Here is an 18,437-nt window from a genome sequence, read left to right as displayed (position 1 = left end):
TGGTCACCCCCTGGAGCTGCAGGGTCAGGCCGCTCACTCCACAAAGGATGAAGGCACTTCACATCCCCTCCACAAGTCCCACACTGAGTCTCATCTACCAGCAAAGTCCCTTTTCCCCCAAGACCCCATGGAATGGGGATGCTGGAAGCTGCCTGATGCCGAGTTTCAAACCCGCTGTGGATGCTCAGGTGCGTGTGCCGACCTCTGGAGCATCCCCATCCCCTGCAGAGAGGCAGCGCGCACGGAGCCGCCTCCTCTCCCGCAGCCCATCACAGCAGATGGATTTTCCCAGCACCACCGACTTTTCCCACTCTTTACCTCCGGATATCCAAGATATCCCCCAAAAAGGCTCTTCCAGCCCCCCCAGCACCGAGGGGCTGCCTGATTCCCCGTTACACAACCCTGCTCGGGAGATCCTACGTGGGCAGACGTGGGTTTTCCTCTGAATCGACAACAGCTCTCGCTGCAGCTCAGCAGAACATGAGCAGCTTACATAAACAGCGAGCAGAGTTACCCTGCGTGTGGGCTGCACGCAGCCACCGGGGCTTGGGGAGGGGGGGAACAGAGAGATTATCCTTTTTCCCTATAAAACAACCCAAACCCTTGTGGTGGTGGTGATGATGGGGGGGGGGGGGGGATGAGAGAAAAAGGCAGCAAGAGAGAAATGACTCAAGTGTTTTGTAACTTGTCACATTCGAAGCTGCAATTTGGAGGCAGGAAGGAGGGATCCAAAATAGTCGCCCCAGCCCCGGCTTGTATAACAGAGATTCCTCATCTCCTCCCCTCCGCCGGGAAAAGGGGGGACATTTGTGCCGCAGATTGGCAGCTGGGAAGAGGCAGGAGAGCTCAGGGTTGTTACCGCGCAGGAAGGAGCCCCCAAATTAGGAAGAATTACTCATCCATGGAAAAGGCTCCTGTGCTGGTGGGGAGGCACCGGGGAAGATGCTGCAGGGGAGGGAAGGCTCCTGGGAATGACTCCTATGGATGCTCTGAGCCTGGTGGTGACGCTGAGTGCCTGGGATGCCGCCCTGAGCACAGAGGTGATGCTTGGGAAGCACAGGAGGAGTGGGAGAGCAGGACAGAGCGGCTTTCCCTGCCGGAAAGGGACCCAGCTAGAGCTGCACCTCCATGGGAAGGGCATCAATAACCTCTGCTGCCAAAACGGAGCTCAGAACTGGTCCAAGCCCTAGAGGAGGGACAGGAGATACTGGGATATTCCCCTGCGAGGGCTCCAGCAGGGTCAGGGGGTGCTCTATGGGTAAATTCCCATACATCACTTCCCTCCTGGCTCTCCTTGCCCTCCCACATCAAAACCAGCAGCACCCACCAGGTGTTAAATCCACATCCTCAGCAACTCATCACATCCCAGTGAGAACCACAAGAGCCCAGTTGCACCCAGGCCCCTCTGCAGAGAGCAAAGGGTGATGGAGCAGAGACTCCCTAATGCACCCAGCCTACTGCCAGGTCTTGTCCTGGAGCCTTTCCCAGTCCCAACAAGGTGTGAAGCTGGAGCTGTGGATCAGGAATACGATGGAATTGCAGTGTCCCGGTCCAGCAACAGCAGGGAGGCAAGAGGGATGTTTTCCCTTCTGGGTACCAACCTGCTATGGAGCCAGAAGCACACAGAGAAGCCAGGGAGGATGCAGGGGAAGCTGTGCCCAGCTCACCCCAAATTCCAACCTGTTTTCAGACCCCACAGATCCATTTTCAATGCACAAGTGCCAGGAGCACCCAGGGAAGCTGCCTCCTGCTATAAACTCTCCTGCACACCCAAACCACAGTTAATGCCTTTTGAAAGAGCCAAGGCAGGTCCTGAGCATGGCAGGAGATGCAGTAAGTGTGACACCTCCCCTTGGGGCTCATTGATCTGCCATCGACCACAGTGTGGAACCTGGCTTTGAAAGCCCAGATGGGCTTTGGCATGTGGGTTTGTGGGGGCAGCACTTCCTAAGGGTCTCCTCAGCAATTAAATGGGAGCTTAAATGAGGGAGGAGATGAGCTTTAGAGCCTTTTCTCTAGTGTCACCCCAGCTAAAGCTCTTAAGTGCCCAACACCCACCCTGGCACATGGAGCATCCCAGAGAAATCCCAAAATTAGGATGGGGAAAAACAGATTTAGGTTCTTTTCCAATAGATTTCGCTTGCTACGATGCAGTTTTCTTTGCAATTAAAAGAATTCCTAAAAATCCCTATTTCTTCATGATAGAACCACCTGTATCACTACCACTGATTACCAGGCTCAAACCAAAGTGGTTCTAAAGGTGCCCTGTGACAGCAGGGACTTGCCCATCCAACAAACCAGCATCACCAACACAAGAAACCAAACTCCTCTTCTTGACCACTGCACAATCGCACACTCCCAGGCCATTCCCACTGCAATCCCATAGATCCCATGGCCCATCCCAACTCCACAGAGCCACGAGCGGCGGCTCCGATTCTAGCACGGAAAGTGGGTGATTCAATCCCAAGTCTGCATCTGCAGAAGCAACACAATTATCTCGTGGAGTTCAACGATGATGGATAGGAGTTTTAATTACCAAACCTTTTCATCCTCCCCCACGCACAACAAGTATATTTTCCTGGCATGTTTATTTAATAATAAAATCGGATAAAATTACACGTTATGGGGATAAAACGCACCGTGTGTGTAACGCACAAGACAAGCTGAAGCCGGGTTTGTCACCAAAGTGGGAGCATTAGCTCCTTTGATCCTGTCTGGCTCCAAAGCAGCTCCATGAGGAGCGAGCAGAGCATCCCTGCTGCAGCCAGCCCATGGCAGGGGTCAGGCAGGATGGAGCCCGGCTCCTGCCGCTCCACGTGCCCGCATGCTCCCCGCTCACGCAGGGCAGCAGATTGACAGCCTCCGCTCCTGCACACGTCCCCAGCTCTTGATGTACCCAAAGAGAAGAGCAAGCACAAGCCAGCTGCCTTAATTGCCACGGACAGGGCTAAAGGGTGGCCCTGTCACCTATCAGTATCATTTAGGGCTTGGGAAGTGCCCAATTCCCATGGGGAATGCCCGTTAGACCTCTGTGTTCATATCAGTCTTAATTTCATTTGGTCCTTAACACCACTGTCTGGTTCATGTATCCACGCTGTACAGTAACGCTATCTGATGCATCCCATCCCCTGGATGGGGATGCTGCCACAGCACTCTGTGAGCGTTCTCCGCTCCCAAACCCGGCTGCTAACAGGGAACAGCACCAGCTACAGCCTGTTGGAGACCTGGCAGATGCAGGTTACTTCACTTCCCAACATGTGGAGAGTGAAGTTCCCCCCCCCCCTTGCATCGCAGCCTACAAGTAATTCTCCAGCAGGAAATATCCCCCCTCCTTGGAAATTCACAGCCAACCTGCTAATGAGCCTTTGTGAAACTTGTGCCTTCTTACCTCTAATTTTACAGCCTGTTAGGATTTGAGCTCTGTGGACAGCCTCACATTTGGTTTGGAATTATAGGCTGAGTGGCTGTTCTCTCCTATTATTGTGCTGTCAATCTTGTATTAGCACATTATAATATGGTACACTGAATGCATCTGTTCTGTATATCACAAGTCCTAATTGTCATTTGTTGAATCACTTTGTCTTATATGATTGTTAAGCAATTATTTCATCCAAAGCAGCTTAAACTTTGATTACTGTATAGTGTGTACAGGGATCAAAGTAAAACCATCAGCTGCTTCAAACAGTTCCCTGCTGAAACAGGCACAAGTGTCTGTCCCGCACCCGGGTGGATGCCAATACATAAGCAATAAGGAGAGCAGGCTTGATGACCTGGAGGCTCTTGCCAGCTCCCAAGCCCATCCTTCTGCCTGAAGGGGAACATTGTTTGTCCAGGATGGTTAAATGTCCAGCAAACACGTAGGTAATGAAGCAGATGTGAAGTGACAGATCTGCCAGGGCTGCTCATGGAAAGGGGCTCTCATGGCGTGCGGCACCAGCTGTCCCATCAGTCCCTCCTGGAATAACACCCCACACTGCTCCAGCGCTTCCCATCCCCAAGGATGCTCTCCTGCATCCCAGAAAGCATGGGAAGTAAAGCAGTGCTTTGCTATGAGGTGCACAAGGGGGATCCCATCCCAATCCAGCTCCAATCAGAGCTGAGCCAGAGCAGAGGCACTCACGTCCTGCCAGCCCCTGCCTGGGAGTGGGTCAGCAGAGGACAGGGCTGAGCCTGCAGCACACACACTGCTTTGCTTCACCACCCCACACTTAAGCCCTCAAAGAGGCGTTTTTGGTGGCTGAGGCCTCACACCAGCCCCTGTGCTCAAGGCCAGGCTGAGCCAGGCGCCAGGGAGCCGCTGAAGGCTGGGATGCTGCTATGGCACAGGGCCATGGGAACCCAAACCAGCACCAGCTCCAGCAGGGCACCAGGGAGGGGTTCATCACCAGGGGCTTGGGCTAACCCCATACTATCTGGCTGACAGCATGGGGAAGGAATGCTGGACCATTGTTTTTAAGTAGCCCAGACAGGACTGAGGGAAAAACAAGCTGGTGGCTCCTCAACCCCAGGCGGATCCAGGAGCCAACAAGGATACACAAACTGTCGGGAATCTTCTGCTTGAAGCCATCCCTAATGAGACATGACTTTAACCTGAGCCCTGCTCCAAAGCCCCTCTTGCAGCCAGCTGCAAAGCACTGCCTGACACAAGTAGAGCACATCCCAGTTAGGAGATGAAGCAGACCTTCTCCTCCCTTTGTGTGAAGCTAATGGATTCCCTCATCCAAGTCATTTCCAAATAATGGGCCCCTAGAGCACAAACCCTTATAAATCAGGACTGTCCCCAGCCCAGCCACCAAGCGCTCACAGAGGAGCACAAAGGCTGGGACACAACCAGCACATGGAATTTGCTTTGGACTCTTGGGAGAGGCAGGGCATTGCCATGGCCCTGCAGGCCCGGAGCAGCACCCCAGGGTGCTGGTTACAGGTTTAGGCACAAAGAAGACACAGAGCTGCTGCTGTACTGAGCTGGATGCAGCCCATGAGGGCAGCATCCCATGGTTTGCATGGCTGGGGGGCTTTTCCAGCCCATTCTGCTATGGGAATGGCTTAAGACACTATGAAAACATGCACAGTTCCTGACAGGAGACAAGATGATCTGTGCAGGTGCAGGAAGCAGCTCAAGCTCATGGATGCTCCAATCTCAGCCTGGTTTGCACAGGAGAGGGGTCCCACAAATACCATTTCAGCTCTAGAAAGCTCAGTTTGGGGCCATAGCCTTGTGAAAAGCACTTGATTCCCAAGACACCTGCATCCCGGTCCACAGAACGAGCCCTGTCCCTTGCTCCCAGCCCAGAGGAGACTCTAAGGAAGTTGTCAAACCCTATGATAAAAGCAGGTCTGGAGGAGCAGGTAAAAGGTAGTGCCCTAAAGCACAGCTCGAGCGCATGGCGGCAGGTAAATTGCTTTTTAACAAGCAGACAACTGCTCCCGAAGCATCTCCCGTATGTTTCTATAAAGGGCAGAAATATGTTTTTAAAGGGCCAGTAAATAAAGTTCCCATCGATTTGATCCCTGGTGTAATCCGTTTTGCTGTCTGCCACCAACAGTGGTAATAAAACAGAATCATGTAAGGCGCCGTCCCGGGTAATGTGACTATACATCATGGCAGGGGCCGCGGGCGCGCCGTGATCTATCATTTTCCATGGGGATTGCTTAGCTCCAGGATTTATAAACTTGCCCCAAATTGATGCAATGTCCAATTTTCTTTTCCAATTTATTTTTGGTTGAGCAAAGCAATATCACAGCAGGACCGGGAGGATGCGGCTCCCCCACTGATGTCTGCCGCGGGTCCCACTTCCTCCTCGGCCTGGGAAAGGCCTTGGGATGGTCAGGAAGATCCAATGTACTTTAATGGCTGTTTTTGGTGTTTTGCCCCATGTCAAGTCATTGCGGTGCTGCCCAGAGGTTGCATGGGATGCTCTCAGTGTTACTTGATGCTCAGAGGGGTCTTTAGCAAGGACCGAGCATCCTCAGCATCACAAAGCTGCATCTCACATCCCCAGAGCTCTGCAACACCAGGACACAGCTCAAGGCTGAGGCAAAGGCACTTCCCCATGCCCAGGGAAGGTTTGTGCCTCTGGGCCCAGCACCTAAAGGATTCCCAGGGTACCTGAACCATCGTATCCCTCCTCCTGAGCATGCTGCTCATAGGGACAGCGGCCAGATGTAACCACAGCTTCCATCGCACCAGATAAGGGCTCTTTTGGGAAGGCAAAGTGATGTTTGATCGAGCTGGCTGCAATGGGCAAGGGTCTGAACCAGGTAAACACCAAGATATTCAATATTAGTGCATTAACCCCCCTATGAACACACAGGAGATGAGGCATCGGCTTCCCCAGCAGCAGTAGGCGCCTCTCAAAGCTCAGCTTCACAAGCTACCTCCTCACTTTGCCATCCCTCACCCACAAGCCCATTGACATCACCTTCACCAAGGAGCATCGAGGCTGTGAGACCTTGGGTACCAGCAGGGCAAAGCGTGGCCCCGGGAGCATGGAATGAGGATGGGGAATGTCCCAATCCCCCACACAGAGGAGGATTTCCGGAGCTAACACACAAACCCTCCGCATTTGGCTGGTTTTGGTGGTTGTTTTTCCGCAGGAGACGCAGTGTTCCACGGGAAGCAGACACTTCCCACACGAGTTTGCATCCTCAAACCCAGCTCCTCTGCCACCGATTCCAACGGGAAAAGCATCACCAGCCTTTTGCCCAGCCCGTTTCTCACCCCTCCATCCATGGGATCACGGAGCCTCGGCAGGGCGATAGCACCCCACTGTGCCGGGAAGCATCACTTAGGGATGGAGATAACTTTAGCACAGGTTTCCCGTTCTCACTTGGGAATTACGGAAAGACAAATCCGGTTTCCCGACCTTAGAAATCCCATCCTAAACCAGAAAAAGCAACCCCATTGCCTGTGCACGCCTCGGCCCTGGCACAGGATGTGGCAACTCTCCTTCCCACTCACTTCAGGGGGATTTTTAGCAGGGAAAAGATTATCCCAAAGCATCCTGACAGGTTCGGGAGGAAACCATCCATTCCCATAGAGAAAAACCTGAGGAATCCAGAACCAGTTCTCTGCAACCAATTCAAGGCTCTTGACCAAACGAATGGGCTCCCAAGGACCTGCCCATCCCAGTACCACAGTGGGCATCCCAACCCATCCCAAGCATGGTGCACACAGACAGCTCTGGAGCCAAAGTTCACCTGCCTTGTTTTCAGGTTCATAGATACAAAGCTTTTACCCCCCCCCCCCCTCCCCCCCCAGCACATCCCAGGGTCTGGGCCTGTTTAGCCCCTAAATCCTCCCCACAGCATCATTTGCTGGACAGAGCAGCATCCACCAGCATCACCCCAGCCCAGCCCCTGCCCTTGTCCCTGCTTTCCAGGACAACAACAAGCAGCATCCCCGGGAAGCCTCCAGCTCCTGGAAAGCCACACACGAGTGAGGGATGAATCCGTGAACAGCATCCACTGCCGGGGGATTATCTCCTTTGGAGGAATCAGACATCTTTAAGGGATGAGTTTTACTTCAACCCATGTGACCATGATCAAGAGACTTCCCAGATGGCAACAAAGCAGCAGAAAAGCTGATTCTTGTCACTTCAAGGTAACAACAAGATGCACAAGAAGAGAGTCTCCCCCTTGCCAGGGCTGGAGTCAGTGATGGGGAAGCTGCAATGGGGCTGCTGACAAGGGGTCTGGGGACAAGGTTGATGCCATCACACCCTCTGATGGGCACAGGGGATGCTGTGATCCCTGCTCCTAGCACAGACCCGCACGGAACCGCATTTGTCCTCCTGCCCTGCCCAGGACAACCCCAACACATCGGGAGCACCCAGGAAGGGACCCAGCGGCGCCCAGCGCTGGAGCTCGGGAAGTTCAATGCTGCCACCCGGTGGCGACGAGCGGAAATAGCAGCCTCGGGGACTGGATGGGGGGGGCGGTCAGGATCAACCCTGGGTTTGCTTTAAGGAGTTCAGGGAAAGTTTAAAACGCGACGGAAACGGCACCAAATGAGACGAAAATGTTGTCATGGAATTGTCTGGGTTGGAAGGGACCTTAAAGCTCCTCCAGTACCAACCCCTTCCACTGGAGCAGCTGCTCCAAGCCCCTGTGTCCAACCTGGCCTTGAGCACTGCCAGGGATGGGGCAGCCACAGCTGCTCTGGGCACCCTGTGCCAGCGCCTCAGCACCCTCACAGGGAACAGCTTCAGCTCAGTCAGGTTCAAGCCATTCCCCTTGGCCTGTCCCTACATGGCCCCTATCAGCAGGAGTGTGTGGAGTTCCGGTTTACCCACAGCTCAACCTCAAACCAAACCCCTGAAGCACAGGAAAGCAGCTTAGAAAGTCACCCAATAACCAGCTCCTGTAGCTGATGGCACTTTGCCCACAGGACAAGGCTACCAAGCAACACACAGCACTGTGCAAACACCTCCCAGGCCATCCCCAGCACCCAAAGCAAAGGCTCTGAGCTTCCCTGCCTGCTCAGGCTCAAAGTCCAAGCACACACCTGCGTAAGCAACACTTCCCAATGGATTCCTCCCCTGTGATCCAGCTACACCTTGAGTTAACACAGCAAAGCTCGGAGCAGTGCAGGACTCACCTTGTCAGCCTGCGGGTACCGGACACGGGGGCTGCCCCATTCCCTGCTGATCCGCTCCCGGTACTGGTGGCACTTGGGGATGTACGAGCAGCTCACGTCACCCAGCTCGGGGTAAATGACCTCCAAATCGCCCCTGGGGAGACAAAGGAGGAGAGGACACAGGATGGATGAGATGATACCGTGCAGTGGATGGGAATTAGAGCCACTTCCCCACCAGGCTTGAGCACTGGTTCCAACACTGGGCAGGAGATGCAGGATCCAGCTTGCTGCCACCAACTGTGGCACTTTGTGCACTGGGATAAGCACCCTCCTGTGGGCCATTCTCCATAGGCTTTAAAAGGATCATGGCCTATAGGGGTGAATTTAAGGCTTGAAGATGGGGAGGAGGAGAACAAAGTCACCCTCATGCCCTTGGCTGTAGACAAGCAGCTTGAACAGAGCCCCCTTGTGATGTGTGAGCAGGGATGAGCCTGCTCTGCTCTGGGTACTGCCAGTGCAGCAGCAGGGCAGGTATCTCCAGCTCCAACCTGAAGCACTTCCCTCCACATCCTCTAACAGAGGAAGAGGCCACCAGGACAAGCTGTTGGGTACCACAGACCACAGCGTGTGTGCAGTGAGCCTCAAGGCCACCAACACAACATCAGCATCCCCATGGCACAACCTGAGGTCTGTGGGATGAACTGCTCCAGAACTTCCCTCTCTGGAACTCCCCATGGAAAACCAATGGAAGAAAGTGATGGATATTTATAGCCCTGGCAAAGGGGATGGTGGAATTAACTGTCCCAGGAGGTGATGGGACACACGGGGCAGTGAACGCTGGAGGCAATGGGGAGCCCCTCACCTGCAGAAGAAGCTGTCCCCACCGCTGAGCATCTGGAAGAAGCAGGTCCTGGAAGGTTCATCTGGCCAAGGGGCTGTGGCGCCAGTCAGGAGAGCAGCCAGAAACAGAGCACCCAGAGGCCTCATCCTGCCCTGTGGGGACCAAGGGACAGTGAGGGTCAGGGCTGTGAGCCAGGGCTGCCCCCTCAAGCAGTTACAGCACCCCCATCACTATGATCCAACTCAGCCCCATCAGGAGCCAGCTCCAGGCAGAGCACACCCATCCTTACACATCATTCCCATCCCACCCCTGCTCCGCGTCATTAACCCCAATGTCACAGATAAACCATGTTCCCTGCTGCTGCTCCATGCAGGAAACATGGGACCACCAGCAGGTTTGCAGCTCAGAAGAGCCATTTCTGCCCACCTACAAGGATGGCACCAGGGATGCACACACAGGACAGCAGCAGACCAGTTACAGCCACCACTGCGATGCTGCACTCCAAGCTCAAGCAACACCAAGAGGGAGCAGAGCCCCTGCTCCCTGCTGCTCTTCCCAGGACCAGGATGAGATGGGAAAGGTGAAAACTTGGCATCAGGGCCTCTAACCAAGGCCATTCCCAATGGATGCACAACCAAGCACCCACCAGCATCCCTGACCCCCAGCACAGCATCTGCATGGGGACAGCAGATGCTGTCCATTGAACCCAATGAACAACTGGGTTCCAATTGAACCCAGCCACAGCCTCTCCTGCACCAGGACAACGATGACAAAGCACAAACCAAGCCTGGAGGATGAGGGGAGCTGGGGCACGGGGTGCAGACACCCCCCTCCCTGCCCAGCTCAGCACCAGCCCTCACCTCCCCTGCAGCATCCTGAGGGCTCCAGGAGCCCAGAGCAGCAGCCAAGGCCCTACCAAGGCACTTACCAGCCTGGTCCTGGGGATGGGAGAGCAGCTCTGAGGCAGAGCCTGGAGTTCTGAGGTTGCCGTGGAGATGGTTTCCCTGGAAGGAGGGGGAAGAATGGACTGGAAATGAAAACAGAGCCTGGGGAAGGGGCAGCTCATCCCTAAAGGAGCATGGAAACAGGCAACGGTGCTTTCATCCCACAGGGACTGGTCCCCAGGCCATCCACCAGATTCAGGTCCTCACCTGGCCTGAATCCCCCTCTGCACCAGCAGCTTCCCAGCTCAGTTACAAAGGATGCTGCCCAAGTGTTTAGTGGCACTGGCCTGTCTTCCCCATTGCCTCATCGGTTCTGGGTGAGGCAGAGGCAGAAAAGCCCACTGCCAGTTGGGAATGGGTATTACAGCACTTACTGTATCATTATATAATGAAGTACCAGCACGCAGAGTGAGCACGAGCACCACTGTCATTACAGAGAGGAAAAAGGCATCAGGCTTCACTCATTAGAAACATTAATGTATTGGGAATGATCCGGAGGGTTTAGGGGCTAATGGCTCCGGTTCCCACGCTACAACATGGGCAAAGCCCATAATTAGAGCCCTGAGCATGCAGCCAGGCTCACGTGAGTAACACTGCTCCCATCGGAGGCAGGAGCGCTGGTTGGCATGAGTCAGGATCAGCAAAACGGGGTTTACATCCTCTATCACAGCCCAAGGGGCTAATATCCCAGCAGAGCCACACAGGAAAGGACACCCGATGTTAATGATGAGAGCTACCAAGAGACGGGCATGGGAAGGTGGCTCTGGGAAAAGCAGGATTCCAAACCCCTGTGTCCAACCTGGCCTTGAACACTGTCAGGGATGGGGCAGCCACAGCTTCTCTGGGCAAGCAGCATCACTCTGAGCATCCCCTTGGTTGCTGCAGTGGTTAATATGGGTAACCACTGTGCAGAGGTCACCCAAACAGCAGCAAAAGCCACAGATGGGGTGAGCTCTGCACAGAAGCAGAGACAAGCCCTTCACACAGAGACAGTACCAACCATTCCAATCTGGAGACCTCCCTAGAGGATCCCCAAATGGGATCAGCACAAAGGGTTTGCTGACAGACAAGGCACTGAAGGATCCTCAGGGGATGCTCTGTAAGGAAAACCCACGGGAGCAACAATCTCTTGCAGCATCCTTGCTGAGATGAACTCAGCCTTTCCCTAAGCACTGTTTGCAGAACAAAGATCTCATTTCTGCTGCTTGGGAGCCTGTTGAAAAGGCAGCAGCAAACCCACAGCATGGAATGGGCTTTAAGGAAAGCTCCTCCAGCTCCAACCCCTGCCATGGGCAGGACCCCTTCCACTGGAGCAGCTGCTCCAAGCCCCATCCAGCCTGGCCTTGAGCACTTCCTCACCAGGGTATAAGGATGCTGAAGTGATGTACCCAGAGCACAGCTCAGATGGGTCCCCAGGGCTATGAAGCCATCAGACTTTGATTTAGACTCAGGCACAGGTCAGGGTGATTCAGGACCCTCTGGCTCTGCAGCACAGCCCTGCCTGCACCCCTGCTCCAAGCCCCACAGACCCATGCAGGAGATGGGCAATTCCCACCAGCGCATCCTCTGCCTGTGCCTGGAGCTCTGCGAGCCAGGGAGAGCCAATAAACCATGGCTGAGAGCCCTCATTGAGCCGCTTCCCCTCCGGAGCGGGATGCTCCCATAGGAAAACACAGAGCCAGGTACAGAACATGAGCCAGCCTCCTCCCCAGCAGCCCCGGGGTGTTTGCATGGCTCCTCTCCTGACTAAGCAGTGCGGGCCTGCAGGAATCTTGTCTTTCCAGCTGCTGGGAAGCCTCTGGCTGAGGGAAGCTGTGTTCATCCAGGACTTCCACCCTGCACTCAGTGGGATCCTGCCTCCACTTAACAGGGATGCTTCACACCTGCATGCAAAACCACTATTGGAAATAGTGCTGTAACCCCCTCTGCATCCGAGCACCCTCCATAGCCTCACAAGCTGCTGCCAAGGTCCCAGAGCCTTATCCAGGGATGACCGAGAGCGCCAGGACACAGCTCAACCAGAAACTAAAGGTTTTCAAGGAACATCAGCTCAATGGGACAAAGCTTTCACACATGCAGAGCCTCCAGCTCTGCTGCTTTTACTTTAAGCCGGGTTTTAACACAAACCAAGTGTTTCCAGGTCAGGAATTCCCCATAAATGTTCATGAGATGGCAGCTTTTTACCCCCCCCCACCAGCCAAAAGCACGTTACTGGAGCTCTGGAATTTCCCACCCAAGCCACAGGCTTCCTGTGGCTGTTAAAGATTAACCCGTGCCATTTACAACGCACTTGAGGGCTTCTTCCCACTTCACCCAGCACCGCATCCCTGCCCCATAAAAACCTGGCTTAGTTCACGCAGTCCACGTTTATCCTGAACGCCGGTTTCAGACTCGCACGATGGGAGCAGGCTCCAGCCTCAGAGCTCACCCCAGTCTCCCCTCGAGCAGGTTCAAGCCATCCCCCTTGGCCTCTCCCTATAGGCCCTCGGCCAAATCCCCTCTCCGGGTTTCTCGCAGCCCCCCCTTAAGCTGTTTGTTATTGCTGTGCATTAGCAAAGCCATTACTGGGTACTAAACGTGCTCATTGTCCTCACACCCGCCCCCCGTCCAACCCAACTGCTGCAGGAAGAGCTCAGCTCTTGCTTCATCCACCGTTTCCTCTGATTTGGGCTCCTCCTGCCTCAGTTTCCCCATAGAAACCAATTCCTAGCGCCTGAACGACAGCCAAGAGGGGTTCATTGACGCGGATCCCCAGCAGCAAGCAGAGCCCTGGCCAGGGGAATCCCCTCGATCTTGTCTCCTGAAGGAAGCCCATTCCCAGCTGGATTTTCCCGTCGCACTCAGCAAAGGGAACAAAACCGCATCCGCTCTCCCCATTCACAACCGGCGGCAGCTCCAGCCCTGCTCCCACCTCATCAGAGCCGGTCCTCTTGCTTCCCTCTGCACTGCGAGCAGCCCCATTCCCAGCGAGTGCCCAAGGTCATCCTCACCTTGCTCCAAACAGCCCCCAGGGCAAGGGCTTTGGGAGTTCAGAGCACTCAATTTGCATCCCCATTGGTGTGCGGGGCCGCTGCTGGGAAGAGCTGAGTGGATTTAGGGAATGCGACAGCTTTGTTTTAGCTTGAATTGGCTCCAGTTTCCCCTGGATCTGACTTGGTGCTGCTAAGGATCAGGAGTTGAAGACATGGGCAGAAACCAACCTGCCCTCAGCTTGCAGGCAACCAGAATAAACTGAATCCAAGCCTGCTCAGGAGTGACCAAAGGGCCTCACAAGGGGGTTCAGACCTGCAGCATCCTCCGGGCAGGAATCGCTATGGGATCAGGGAAGGGATGCACGATGCTTTTGCCCTTGGAAGCTGCAGCATCTGCAGGCTCCTGCACTCTCATCCCAACAGAAGATGCAGTGCAGCACAAGCTGGGTATCAGAGCAGAGCCTCCAGAGCCAAGCACCAGCCCCTCTCCCTCATGGGCATCACCGGAGCACCCAGGAGAGCAGGAACATTCCCTGTTTCCCAGGCAATAAGCACATGGCTGAGAGCAGCCCCCCAAGCCTGGCAGCAGCACACAGGGACCCCCCCTTCTCCTGCTGGCCCAGCTCCATCCCAAACCTCAGCTCCAGCAGCACTGCAAGCAGGAATGTGTCTCAACCCCTGCAGCATCCAACACCCTGAGCCCAGGACAGCTGCACCTTAACCCATAGCATCCTATGGAGCAGGGATGGGGTGACCACATCTGCATCCCATCCACACCCCATGAACCCCAGCAGCAAACAGCACATATGGGGGTGTCACTGGGTGGTGACCTTGGTGCAGGCATCCAGCCCATTGCACAAGTAACCATAGCAGAGCCCACCCTGCCACCAGCAAGCACCTTGTGACTGCTCCTGCCGGAGCTGCAGCTCTTCCTGGAGAAGGGCTTCTATTTTGGGCAGAGTGTTTTCACTTGGCCTATATTAAGCAGTCACAAGGCAGAGCTGTGCAGAGCCTCCTGCCTTCAGAGCCAGCAGCTCCCAGCGGCGCTGCGCTGCTCACCAGGCTCCTCTGATGCCATCAGCATCCCTGTATTCACACCCTTGCTGAGAGGCACCTCTCGGGCTCAAGCTCCAGCATTGAGGACCCTCCATCCCTGCTCCCAGAGACAGGAGAAGGCATCGAGCATCACTGTAGACACTGACACACAACAGCACCATGGGTGTCCATGGAGCACTGAGAAAGCCTCAGGTGTGCCCTCTGCTCGACCTGACCCCAGGGATGCTGATGGGCACAGGGACCAGGTTATGGAAGGGTCACTCAGGTATCTTCACCTCTCCTCCCCCCTTCTGGCCACTGCATCCTGGCCAGAAGGCATCTCCCAGCCCCGTGCCTCATGGATGCTCCGGTTGTGATCCCTTTGGGGATGCCAGCAATAAACAACCACCCATTCCCCATCCGTGCCATGGCACGGGCCAGGCTGGGTGCTGCTCGTGGGAAAGCCCTGGGGCAGCAGGTTAATGAGGAGCTGGGGATGAGGAAGCAGCATCCTCTGCTCTGACTCAGGCTTGGCTAAACCCGGCCCCACCAGTTGCACCAGCAGTTCCCAATGGGCTGGCAGGGCCCTGCTGCCCACCCCGTGCCAGCTGGAGCCAGGGATCCACATGGAATCTGGGCTGGCTGAGCAGGGATGGCTATAAATAGCACTGTGTGGATTCAGCATGCATGTGGCTCTTCCCTTCAGTCCACAGCCTGTTTTCTCCCCCTCTGAGGGGAGCACAGGCTGGATGGACCCTGGTAAATCAGAGGCAAAGCAGGGAAACAGACGGGTTCAATTAGTCCCAATCCCCAATGTACTTACACCAGATTAACCTCTGCACCAATGCATCACCAAACCACATTGAACTGGTTTAACCCTTCCTTAAACGGGGTTAACTGCTCTGCCACAGGGGTTGTATGGGTTTAATGGGCTCAGCTGAGCCCCAGCATGAGCCCCCATCACGGCTCCATACAGAGGGGGACCCCAGTCCTCTCAAACCCTGTTTGGGGTTGGAAAGGGCTGAGGGTGCTCCCCACAGGTCCCCAGGACTGGGGGAACTCCTGAGCTCGGGTCCCACTTCCCAAAGGCTTTTCCAGCTCCCCACACATCCAATTCCCAGCCCTCGGCTGTGCAGGGGAGCCCAAGGTGACCCCATTTGCAGCTCCCCACACCAAGAGGGCTCCCCCATCCCCAGCAACCCAACCAGCAGCAAACCAAGAGTGGAAACAGCCCAAGACCCCCCCCAAACACAGCACAGGAACCCCACACACACCTACCACCGGTACCCCCAGCCCTGCACCAGCAGCACGCAGCAGAGGGGAGCCTGTGCCCAGGCAGGTCTGGCACAGCCCCAGCCCCACAGCAGCTCCTTGGCAGGGCTGAGGCTGGAGCTGGCTCAGGGCTGAGCATGGGGCAGGGAAGGCTGAGACACCCCCCCCATGGTGACCCCCATATCCAGGGCATGGGCTAACGCTGCACCATGCAGGGGTCGGGGCTGCTCTCAGGATGCTCCATCCCAGGCATTGCTCCAGGCTGGGAACGTTTTCCTTGCTCCATGACCCAGCATAAAGGAGCCTTCTTAGACCCTGCACCAAGTCAGGCATAAAACTGCCCCTTGCTCCCCCTCCAGCTTCAGTCAGGGCAGGGTAAGGACTCACTGGAGGTGTGAGCAAGCCCTGGGTGCAGCCACACACAGCACCAGTGGTGCCAGGGGTACAGCAGCAGCTCCATTGCAAGGTGAGGCAAGACCTGGCCCCCAAAACCCCTGGTGCCTGCACTGCAGAGCATGGTCCTACCTGTTATCAGCTGCATCTACACCTGCAGAAGGCATCCTCCAAAGGAAACAGGCCTGAGGGCTCCTCCTGCCTCCTTTTAAGCCTGGTGGGCACCTGCAGCCCATCACCCATCAGCTCCCTCTGTTCCCATTGACTCACAGCTGGTCCCACTGAATCACCCCTGCCAAACACCTGTGGCCGTTTCCCTGGTCCCTTGGTTCCCATTGACTCATCCAGAGCTCGTCCTCCCCTTTCCATTCCCATCCTGCTCCCTTTGACTCACCCTGCCCTGGGATCTGCCTTCAGTGTCACCAGCACCACACCAGCAGCATCCCGGAGGAGCATCCCAGTGAGGGATCCCCTGGTCTGTGGTGCCCACAAGCACATCCCAGCCCAGGCCCAAGTGCCACTGCCAAGCCCCAAGACTGCAGGGAGGGTTTGGTTTTCCAAGGATTCCCTCTTGGGCTGGCATCTTCTGCTGTGTTTTCTTCCACAGCCCATGGGAGAAACAAGGGATTTGCAGACTTCAGATGGAACCAATGGCTTAAACACACATTCCTTCCCCTTCCCATCCATCCCTCCCTCCATCCAGGTCCAGTTTCTCCAGCTGCGATGCTGGAAGCATTTAGGGATGAGTCTGGAGTGCTTTGGGAGCATGGGGAAGCGGGATGGATGGGGAACGGGCCCCGGCGCGTGCCGCTGGCGCACCCAGAGTGGAAAATTCCCATGTGTGGAGCTCGGATTGTGGTCCAACAGGTTTTAGTCCCGGCCCCTTTACTTGTGTCAGTGCAAAAACTCATCCTTAGGGCATTTGTTTGGATCACATGGGCGAGTGTATAAAACCGGGTCCTCCCTGCCCTGGCCAGTTGGCACCTATTGAAGTGAAGGGACCGGAGGGGATCGTGCGGCCGGAGCCAAGCCGGAGCTCACAGGTAACCCCAGCGCCTGCACCCAGCACCTTCAGCTCTGTTTCCCCCAGGCCCCAGCCACAGCAATGGGATACTGTGGGGCAGAGGGGGTTTTCCCTATCTCCTTTCCCTCTGGAGCAGGCGATGCTCTCAGCAATTCACCCCCTCACTGCCCCTTTGCTGCCCTTTGAACTGCTGGACACCAGCGGGGCTCCATGGGTCATACTGGTGGCAACTGGAGTCACCATTGTGGGCCCACGTGCAAGGAGACACCAAAGGGACTTGTGCTATGGGGCGATGCTGCCCCATGGGTACGGATCACAGCAGAGGCTCCCCACAGCTGCCTCAATGAGGGGTGTTGATGTCTCCTGGCCCGTAGTCAAGGGCATCCATGCAGCACCAGCGCTGCCTGCCTGGCTCCTGCTGCCTGCGCTCGGGCAGGGGCAGCCGTTGGGGCAGGAAGTGGTTTTGGGGCTCGGGTGCCCATCGCCCTCAGTGCTGCTGCTGCTCCCACCCCCCCAAGGTCCCTCTTTTGCTGCCTTTCAAGCAGCCCCATGGATGAGATGGACCCAAGCAGCTCCTTGCTCCATCCCTCACCCCCCATGTCCTGCCGGGGGCTGTGGGGCCGCAGAAGTTTCCTCCCTCCCCATCACTGCTTCCCTCTGTGCTCTCCATCCCCACTGGAGACAGTTGCTTAGAAACAGACTCCTTTGAGTTTTAATTATCCTTTCTTAAGATGGAGATAAGAGCACCCCCAACCCCCCCAAACCCTGCGCCATGGGACAAGACCCACAAGGTCCCACTTCCCCCTTCTCTCCGAGCATCCATCCCCAAGCAAGCCAGGCTGGGCCCCCTGCACCCATAGCAGGGCACCCTATGAGAATGAATTCCTTTGGGGGGGGTTATTTCCCCTCCCTGCTGACAAGCCCGGGCTTGCTGGCGGTGTTACCAGCCTGTTCTTGCAGCCCTTCCCATAGCAGGAGCAAAGGGAAGCAGCGAAGCCACAGGATGCACCGTTACAAGAGGAACTTTGCCCAAAATAGCAGCTTTTCACAGTGTTTTCAGGAGGCGTCAGCAGCTCCTGATGCTGTGAATGCTGCATGGAGCAGCCTGAGCCTGCGAGCGCTCCCCCCTCCTGTGAGCATGGGGCCGGCCCTGCACCCCCAAACCTGGCTGAGGTGATGGGAAGCAGCTGGAGGAGCAGCAGGAGCTGGGATTTCATCTCATTCCGTGGGGTAAATCCCACACATCCCAGCTGAAGGGTGCAGGAATCCAGCACACGCAGGCTGAGACCTTGACCCCATTCCTAGAGCCCCAGATGTTCATTAGCTCTGCTAGAGGAGGATGCTTTGCTTGGAGGACACAAGGCATTAAACAGCAGTA

The 18,437-nt window shown here is 55.8% G+C and overlaps 1 protein-coding gene across 6 annotated transcripts in view; it reads right to left on the bottom strand.

Annotated features, from left to right (window-relative positions):
- The window catches only part of PEBP4 (phosphatidylethanolamine binding protein 4), a 66,522-nt gene extending 50,061 nt beyond the window's left edge, over positions 1-16,461 (bottom strand). For 2 of the 6 annotated variants that reach the window (XM_034070481.1, XM_034070486.1), the window contains exons 1-3: positions 16,168-16,347; positions 9,441-9,571; positions 8,600-8,732 (exon numbers count right to left, since the gene is read on the bottom strand). In XM_034070481.1, the coding sequence (XP_033926372.1) occupies positions 8,600-8,732; positions 9,441-9,565 (258 nt within the window). In that variant the 5' untranslated portion in view covers positions 9,566-9,571; positions 16,168-16,347. Of the gene's footprint in view, positions 1-8,599; positions 8,733-9,440; positions 9,572-10,347; positions 10,424-12,705; positions 12,938-13,353; positions 13,410-16,167; positions 16,348-16,429 lie in introns of those variants that run through there. The other 4 variants (XM_034070483.1, XM_034070484.1, XM_034070485.1 and 1 more) reach the window with 4 other exon arrangements.
- Positions 16,462-18,437: the final 1,976 nt, after the last annotated feature.

Source organism: Melopsittacus undulatus, chromosome 18 (genome assembly GCF_012275295.1).
Source record: "Melopsittacus undulatus isolate bMelUnd1 chromosome 18, bMelUnd1.mat.Z, whole genome shotgun sequence".
Lineage (NCBI taxonomy): Eukaryota > Metazoa > Chordata > Aves > Psittaciformes > Psittaculidae > Melopsittacus > Melopsittacus undulatus.
This window is presented reverse-complemented; position numbering and strand designations above follow the sequence as displayed.